The sequence below is a fragment of the Branchiostoma belcheri genome, unplaced genomic scaffold (genome assembly GCF_001625305.1).
Source record: "Branchiostoma belcheri isolate BF01 breed outbred unplaced genomic scaffold, Haploidv18h27 scaffold9, whole genome shotgun sequence".
NCBI classification, from domain to species: domain Eukaryota; kingdom Metazoa; phylum Chordata; class Leptocardii; order Amphioxiformes; family Branchiostomatidae; genus Branchiostoma; species Branchiostoma belcheri.
The window spans coordinates 4,972,114-4,981,561 of NW_017804575.1; the positions used below are offsets into that span (position 1 = coordinate 4,972,114).

The following is a 9,448-nucleotide window of genomic DNA, read 5'->3' on the forward strand; positions in this document are numbered from 1 at the left end:
ATGAAGACCAGGCAGCCCCCTTTTAGGCTAAATCCCAATGTTGTTGGTGGCAACACAAACACCACAGCTACTGTAATGGCCAGTGGTGATGCTCACCAGTATGAGGATATTGACAGCAATCCTGATCAAGCAGGGCAGGGTCAGTCTCAGGCTAGCATTCAATCTCTGGAAGTTGCACATCTATCTAAAGTGGTAGCTGCCTTAAAACCAAATGCCATGTACTCAGGTACAGAAACACCACAAAACGACCCAAAATCTACCAATAACCATGACCATACAGGGCAGGGTCAGTCTCAGGCCATCACCGAATCCAACACAAACACCACAGCTACTGTAATGACCAGTGGTGACGATCACCAGTATGAGGACATTGACAACCCCCGTGTTAAAACAGGGCAGGGTCAGTCTCATACTATCACTAAATCTAACACAAACACCACATCTACTGTAATGGCCAGTGGTGATGTTCACCAGTATGAGGACATTGACAACCCCCGTGTTAAAACAGGGCAGGGTCAGTCTCATGCTATTACTAAATCCAACACAAACACCACAGTTACTGTAATTACCAGTGGTGATGTTCACCAGTATGAGGACATTGACAACCCCCGTGTTAAGACAGGGCAGGGTCAGTCTCAGGCCAACACTGAATCCAGCACAAATAGCACATCTACTGTAATGGCCAGTGGTGATGTTCACCAGTATGAGGACATCGACCACCCCCGTGTTAAAACAGGGCAGGGTCAGTCTCATACTATCACTAAATCCAACACAAACACTACAGCTACTGTAATGGCCAGTCGTGATAATCAGACAGGGCAGGGACAGTATCAGGCCCTACTCAAATCCAACACCAACACCACAGATACTGCAAATACCAGTAGTGATGATGAGACAGGGCAGGGCCAGTCTCAAGCCATCATTGAATCCTTGGGCACTAGAAATCTATCTTATGGCACAGGGCAGACTGTCGCACAACTAAATACTCTGTACACAACAGCTACTGTAATGACCAGGGGGCATGATCAGACAGGGCAGGGTCAGTCTCAGACCACCACTGCATCCAACACAAACACCACAGCTACTGTAATAACCAGTGGTGATGATCAGACAGGGCAGGGTCAGTCTCAGACCAACACTTCATCCAACAAAAACACCACAGCTGCTGTAATGACCAGGGGTCATGATAATATAGAGCAGGGCCAATCTCAGGCTAACGCTGAATCTCCAGTTGAAAATATGCCACGTAACGAAGTGCTAGCTGCCTTACAGCCAAACACTATGTATGTAGGTGTAAAAACACAACCAAAGGACGAAGCATCTACAGAAATGGGCAATAGGCACGATTAGACAGGGCAGGATCAGTCTCAATTGATATTCAATCTCGGAAAGTGAGGAATTTATCACATAGCGAAGTGCTAGCTGCCTTACAGCCAAACCTTATGTATGTAGGTGTAAAAACACAACCAAAGGACGAAGCATCTACAGAAATGGGCAATAGGCACGATTAGACGGTGAAGGGTCAGTCTAAGATTCAATCTCTGAAAGTGGGGCATTTATCAAATAACGAAGTGCTAGCCCCTTACAGCCAAACACTATGTATGTATGTAAAAAAAATACCAAACAACCCAACACTTAAAGAAATGACCAGTGGTCATGATCAGACAGGACAGGGTCAGTCTCAAGCTGAAAGTTAAGAATTTATAACATAACGAAGTGCTAGCTAGTACAAGACGAGATAATAATCGGGTTGAGGAAGAGACAGAGTACGTCTTGAAAGCTCCCCAGCGTAGCGGATCTTTTGTTGTGTGTTTAAATAATGATAATAATGATAATAATGATAATAATGATAATAATGATAATAATGATAATAATGATAATAATGATAATAATGATAATAATGATAATAATGATAATAATGATAATGATAATAATGATAATGATAATAATGATAATAATGATAATAATAATCAATTTAAATATAATATAAATATTTTGTCAAAAGAAGTGCTAGCTGCCTGACAGCCAAACACCATTTATGGCCAGTATGGTATGCATGGTGTGTAGATGTGACAACACCAAGAAATGATGAGGCGTCTATAGAAATGAATAGGCAACAGAGTACATGTACATAATATCATTGTGCAAAGGTGCTTCATTTTAAGATTAATGTATTCGAAAATGCTCCTTCTAGAATAATGCCATTCCTACATGACAGCACAGGTCTTTTGATGTGTGACAATATTAGTATTCTATTAAGTTCCTAAGGACCTTTAACATATCTTCTCTGGATTGTACAATGTATTCAGTCATGTTGGAAATGAAGATAAAATAAATACATACATACATACATACACTGACGTAACAAATATATACGAGTGTCTACATACTATTATTTTATACTTCTTGTTTAAGGGCGGTAAATATATGTAGAACATTGTGTTTTTGGTGACGTCTCAGGGAGGAGCCTAACGGTACAGTATTGTGTGCAGTTTGCAAGAATTCTAGGAATGGTACAGGCATTTTGTCCACAGGAATGGAATGTCCACAGGCATGTCTCTGACCCACATCTATGCCCACATTCCTGGAAACCCTTGGGAAGACTCTTTTCCCCGGATGGCCCTACTTTCTGTGACCCCGGGGCTCGTTCACTATACACTCAGGAGAGGACTGTACCAAGTCTTCCTCAAAACCATGAAATGATGGCAGTACCATGCAAACAGTAACCCTAACAGCAACCACCGTCGCCATGGCAATGTATGTTTTTATTGCCAGTCTTGTTTAAAGTAATTCTGGATTATCTTTATATCTGAGCCATGATAGATAAATGGCATATTTTGCCAGGGTCACATAGAGGTTCTCTCCAAAGAGTACAGAGGCTACAGTAATATCTATGTTGATGCCAAGTTCAGAGAGAAGGTGTTTAATTTTTTTCCCAATAATCCTTCAACCGTATGCATTCAAAAAACATGTGTATGGAGTTTTTATCTTGGGTACAAATATCACATGTGGGGCTATAGATAATCCCAAAAGCGCTCACTATTTTCCACTTATGAAGTAAAAAATCTGCAAGGGAGAATTTTGTGTGCTAATTTGAAGTAGAATTCTTTAGTCTGTTCTCTTTCAAGTTTGAAATCTGCGCTTTCCAGATTTTTCCCTTATTTATAAGTTGGGAAATAGATACGTATATGTGTATACGCCCTTACCTTTGTCAAAGCCAACATACAACCCAAAGTATGTTCAGATATAATAACAACGTATTTTCATCATTTTTGGTGTGTAGGTTACTGAGAGAGAGTTGTACATAATAAAATGCAAATTATGCAAATGGGGATCTAATTTGCATAATTAATGAGAAAATGCTAAATGTTGAATTTACAAAACCATAAATTAAAGTAGATTATGCTAATTATGTTTACCGAAGGAAAACATATTGTTTTTGCTCTGTTTCTTCCTCTTCTTCTTCTCCAAACAGTGACCTGTGACCTGACCAATGACATGATTTGTTGACGTCTGTCACCATGGTGACTGGTGTTGAGTTACATAATGTTGCAAACTTCATGGTCTGCTCTGCTCCTGTCACTATATACTAGTAGTACATGTATGTGAATATGTTTGAGTAAAAATTAACAGGGCAGACCATATCCGAAGGTAAACATTATGCATTTGCTTTGCAAATGTTACTTCTCTAGTTATAACCTTATTTCCATTGTAAATGAGACAAATAAAAAACATTTACAAAGACTCATATATTTCATGGAGGTATGAAATTTCGGAATTCTTGTTGTACTAGTAGCCTCATCAAGTCTATTGATAAACACCCTCTCCCCTCCGGACGTGATGACGTCATTACTTGTCCAACGGGTGTTATAATTATGACGTCAGCAGGTTGGACAACGCCTTCAGGAAACAACATTTGTCGTTCATTTTCAGAACTTTCAAATGTTTCTGGTCGTTTTCCTTGCTCGATACAACACTTTTTTCGGGCACAATGTACAGTCTTGTCCGCTTCTTGTTCCTGTCCCTGTCCTGTGGTGTGGTCTTGAGCACAGCGCCGAATTTTGACGACAGGAGCACCAACTGTGGCGGGGTACACACGGGGGATCTGGGCGGGAGTATCGTGTCGCCAAGCTGGCCCTCGAGGTACAGCAGCAAACGCCGCTGCGTGTACGAGATCAACCTTCTCCCCGGCAGGACCGTCACCCTGAAGTTCTCCTCTTTCCACTTACAGGTAACTTCTGTACTTGCTGTGTTTCTGCTGTGTCATAAGTCATAGTCACTGACGAAGGACGAAAAGTACAACATGTAATACTTCTTAAAAAGGTCATTGAGTCAGACATTTGTTCAACCTTACTGACAACATAGAATTCGTGACCTATTTTTACTTTTTGCTCGCTAGCTTGCATCAGTTTTGGGGTGTTCGAAGGATGTCATCTATATGATTCAATCCGCATGGCCTAAAATACAAGCAAACGATACGGTGTAAGTAGTAAGTAAAAGAATTTTTCCCTCGGCACCAATAATCAAACAACCGAACCGTTGACTGTTCAGTGGGGGTCATTTCAAGACACTTAAGGCACAACAACAAGATATTCACTCAATCGATCATTGATTCATTCATACACGATTTTATTTGTTTGTAAATACATCCACTCCATCACTCTCTCACTTAATTTGTTCAATCGTTCTTAACTCAGGCTCGTAAGAAAAGAAAGTGTCGGGACTACGTGGAAGTTTACGACGGTAACAGCCGGATGGGAGGTCAGTTCTGCGCGAGAGAAATCTCCTCGTCCCGGGTCTTCAGATCACAGACCAACCGAATGACGGTGGTTTTCAAGAGTGACCGGAAGAGGGGCTTCCCAGGGTTCAAGGCGACGCACACCTCCACCGGATGTGGTGACCCCGTCGTACCCAGGACACCGTGGACCAAGAGCGGTGGGAACAAGATCGTGGGAGGGAACGAGGCTGCGCCTGGAAGCTACCCCTGGCAGGTCTCTCTCCGCCGGTATAGTGCAGCCGGAGTGTTCCACGTCTGCGGAGGGTCATTGCTGAGCCCGAAGTGGGTCGTCACCGCGGCCCACTGCATTGTCCACGGGCTAGATTGGGTCGCAGTCGGCGACCACGATCGGTACAACAGCCCGGCGACAAAACAGACGGTCAGAATCGAGAGGAAGTTCAAGCACCCCGGCTACGACGACGACACAAACGCAAACGACATCGCCCTGCTGAAGCTACGGTCCGCCGTGTCTCTAACTCCCCAAGTCCAGCCGATTTGCCTCCCCAACCCCGCCACGAAGACCGCGGCCAAGACAGTCGTCACCGTGACCGGGTGGGGTACAGTCGCGGAGAGTGGGGACTCGTCTGCCGTCCTACTACAAGCCGACATGCCGGTAGAAGACGACACATACTGCGTCGCAGCCTACAACTACATACACACTTGGTCGGGCGCTGTCTATCCAAAGGTCGACTCTCAGAACATGATGTGCACCGGGTACCGTAGTACGGGCGGGGTGGATACGTGTCAGGGAGACAGCGGTGGTCCCGTGGCGGTGTTCCAGTCCGAAGGGCCGGCATATCTAGCGGGGGTAGTCAGCTGGGGCTACGGCTGTGGACGTCAGTACATCCCGGGGGTGAACGCGCGAGTCCCCGTCTTTGTGGACTGGATCCAAAAAACCATAGACAATAACTCCTAAAGGCTTACCTACAGCAGGAGATGTCGCCTTCTTTACGTTTGTTTGTTCATTTGGGAAGGAGAAACAGAAACCTTGGTCATTTCATTTTGTCTAAATATGATTAAAATTAGCACCACTTCATCATGAACTGTCTAAATCAAAATATTATAACCGAAGATAGATATCCTTTTTCGCTTGTTAAAAATATATGATTTGACATATTCGATGTACTATAGGTCAATCCAATCATATCGTGAAATGATATATGCTGATAGGTAAATACATTAGAGAATGTTATGTTTATTCTTGTCTTGTTTATTCATAGTGAGCCCTTCGTATTTAGTGATAGATCGAAGTATATCTGATTCATTAAAATGGATGTTCTTTGTATACCAACTAACTATACAAATGTACTACTATGAATTATGAACTGTGTACTACCATGTAATATCAAATGTTTAAGATAATTCTATTTTTATTTACTTCTATGTGTTTACAGTTGTATTATGTGTTTACAGCTGTAATATATGTTTACAGTTGTAGTATGTGTTTACAGTTGTAGTAGACCTTTAGGAAGTCCTCGACTTTTATTTTTATTTATTGGTTTATTTGTTTGTATCAACATATCAACAACATACATATCTCGCAGCCTTGACATACAGGGCTGAATTCTGATCAAGTTGTTTACAATATTGATTATTAATAGTAGGGAAATACAAATTACAATCATATCGGAATCTACATATTAATATATCACTTTGGTTCGAAAATTAGGTATTTACAATCTTACAATCGTACAAACTATGACAATCTTACGTCGTACAAACCTTGTCAATCACTAGTACGTGACACACACGTAGTGGCAACCCCGGGAAGGGTAAAGGTCAAAGGAGGACCGCTTCTGCTGGTTTCAGCATAAATGAGCATTTCATTATAAGGCCACAACAAGTAATTTCTATGGATGACATCAGCGCGCGCATAATTTTTACCTGAATTTTGAAGAAAAAAGGAAGAAATTTTGTTGCCTTCTGACAGTGATCAACATGCCGAAAATGGACAAAGATGTCTGTTGCCATGCCGGAAGGTGGATGGCAGATAACTATGAAGAGAGGAGACAAGAAAAGGCTCTGATTTAATGTTTTGTTTCTTACTTTGATGCAGTGATATGTGATGCTGGCTGTGTATATGTGATGTTCTCACTGAATCAAAACCATTTGAACAATGATTGAGTCAACATTTTAAAATGTAGGAACCTAGTTTTTTTCGGCCCGTCTTGTTTTTTTCGCCCGCTCGTATCAGATTTGGAGTCTGCGGAGGATGTCATCCATAAAATTTACATGCTGTGGCCTAAGTGATACACACACGTAGTGGCAACCCCGGGAAGGGTAAAGGTCATAGGAGGACCGGTTCTGCTGGTTTCAGCATAAATGAGCATTTAATTATAAGGCCACAACAAGTACTTTTTATGGATGACATCAGCGCGCGCATTAGTTTTTACCTGAATTTTGAAGAAAAAAAGCAAGAAATTTTATTGGCCTTTGACAGTGGTCAACATGCTGAAAATGGGCAAAGATGTCTGTTGCCATACCGGAACGTGGATGGCAGATAACTAAGAAGAGGGGAGACAAGGCAAGGCTCTAAATTAATGTTTTGTCTTTTACTTTGATGCAGCAAAGTTGTTTCAGTGACAAATGGATGTTGTAATTATAGTAGGTAGTAAACTTAGCACAATATACATGTACGTGTCGTTTCTTGTTTAACAAGGTTTATGATGTCAAAATTTGAAAATGTAGGAATCTTTTTTTTTTTGGCCACTCGCATTAGATTTTGAGTCAGCGGAGGATGTCATCCATAAAATGTACTTGCTGTGGCCTAACACAATAATAGACCATATTGGTCTTTCTCCCGTACGTAGGTTTCATATTTATTTTTTCCCCTTTCTTACATTATCTACATTTATGTCCAAGTGAATAAACAAATAAAAATCTATTGAATATTGAACGGCTTTACACACGTGACTCTCCCCGTCCCTCCGATTGAATGGACTATCCCGGTATGATAAACCTATTTACAAACTTATTAACTTTATTCACAAAATCATGTCCGAAAGCTAATTTATTTTACAGAGTCAAAGATATTATACGGTACAATACAGTAATAGGAAATAGACAGCTACTATCTGGAAAAACTTATACTTCTATACGCTTACTATTATGAGGTTTGACTTCTTCTTTGAAATATAAATGCGAAATGCGAAAAAAATGAAGGCCTGCACGCCTTTCTCGAATAGGTCATTTTGATTTTCCCGGGAGAGTAAAGGCCTTTTTTTTCATTTTCCTAGAATCCATAAAAGTCAGCGATGACCCCATCATTCTCACCTTACAAGAGCATAAGATAATCGACGTTTATAACAGTGGGGGGTGGTGAAAGGATGATTAGATTTTACGAAGGAAAGGTCCTAGATAAGAAGAAGAAGAACTTTATTGCGCAACAGATGTAGCAGGTACAAGGTATGGCAAAATATACATACATAGTTTGTGGTGTTAACATTCACATATTGTGGTGTTGAGAATATCTAACAGTTCTACTAACGGTAATAGGAATCTGGTCTGCTTCATAAACAATGTATAACAAAAGAGAGACACTGATTATAGTAATCTAACTCTATTAATACAATGTAGTAATAAATTGTGTCAGAAATTATTTACGTTTTCTCGTTTTGTCATTGAATTGTGTACAAATTGGCCTACATAAGTGGAAATGTTGACAGGGCATGATAGTAACATATAGAATATCTCTGTCTTTGTATGGGGTAGTGTTATATTGGTCTTACATGTAATATGTTGTAACAGTTTCCGTCGGTTTTCATCATAGGTTGGGCAATCTATTATAAAATGTAATTCGTTTTCAACGCTTTATGAGGCAAAGCGTAAGCGATTTTCCTGAACCGAACCCCTCATACGAACCGTCTAGAATGAAGTAAAACGGGAGAGATGATCAGATTAAGGTTGTTTCCTTTCCTGGAACTGTGAGTAAATTGCGGTAAATCCTACCGATAATCCGGCTGCCGTGCCCCGCGTAACCTGCGGTAATAGGTCTCGGGCCACATGAAGTGGATACCGTGGATGACATTGTTTCATCCTCTATATCAAAACAAATTTTGCAGCAGAGGGTCATACGCTGCTGCAACCACGTGTTTCCGACGTCACGTCCCGGAAGCTGCAGTAGAAGGGTCCATTCCGTGAACAAGGCTGACGGAGTCAGTCGAAAATTTGGGGTAAGTCTAAGGTAAAGTTTAACTGTTATCATAAAACAAATTTTGGTTTTCGAAAAAAAATACCAACTAATTTTTGGCAAAAGGCAATAAAATTCATGAATTTTCAACCTGTCCTTGTTCAGTGTATTTAATGACTGGGACCACGTGACCTTATGCCCGGAAGTGGGGTGTGAGTACACAATCAGGTCAAAGGTGAAACGGACGGAAGTCGATACCGCCCCCTGTCCTGCTTATCTGACGTATAATGACCGACGATTTACTTTAAAACTTTGGCTTTTAAAATGGGCTAGCTAGTTATGGGTTCACCACACCACGAAGTGGTGTGTGGTGAACCCATATTGCTTTTTCTGGTGTTTCTTCTTCTCCTCCTTCTTCTCCTGCCATTTTTTAAATGGATTCAGCTTCTTCATTTTAGGGCCTAAGGTCCTGAAATTTGGTATGGAGGTACAGTGGGCAAATACCCCTAGGCGTTTTTTTTTTTAATTTTTGTGATACGGGC

The 9,448-nt window shown here is 41.2% G+C and overlaps 2 protein-coding genes across 2 annotated transcripts; both read left to right on the forward strand.

The window, feature by feature from the left end:
• LOC109487667 (cell wall protein IFF6-like) lies at positions 1-1,350 on the forward strand. Its single transcript, XM_019791668.1, has 3 exons — positions 1-72; positions 139-440; positions 999-1,350. The coding sequence occupies exons 1-3, from the start codon at positions 1-3 to the stop codon at positions 1,348-1,350; spliced, it is 726 nt and encodes a 241-aa protein (XP_019647227.1).
• Positions 1,351-3,894: 2,544 nt separating this feature from the next.
• Positions 3,895-6,643, forward strand: LOC109487714 (trypsin-1-like). The gene is made up of 2 exons (XM_019791766.1): positions 3,895-4,231; positions 4,698-6,643. Exons 1-2 carry the CDS (start codon positions 3,992-3,994, stop codon positions 5,691-5,693), a joined length of 1,236 nt encoding a protein of 411 aa, XP_019647325.1. The 5' UTR covers positions 3,895-3,991; the 3' UTR covers positions 5,694-6,643.
• Positions 6,644-9,448: the final 2,805 nt, after the last annotated feature.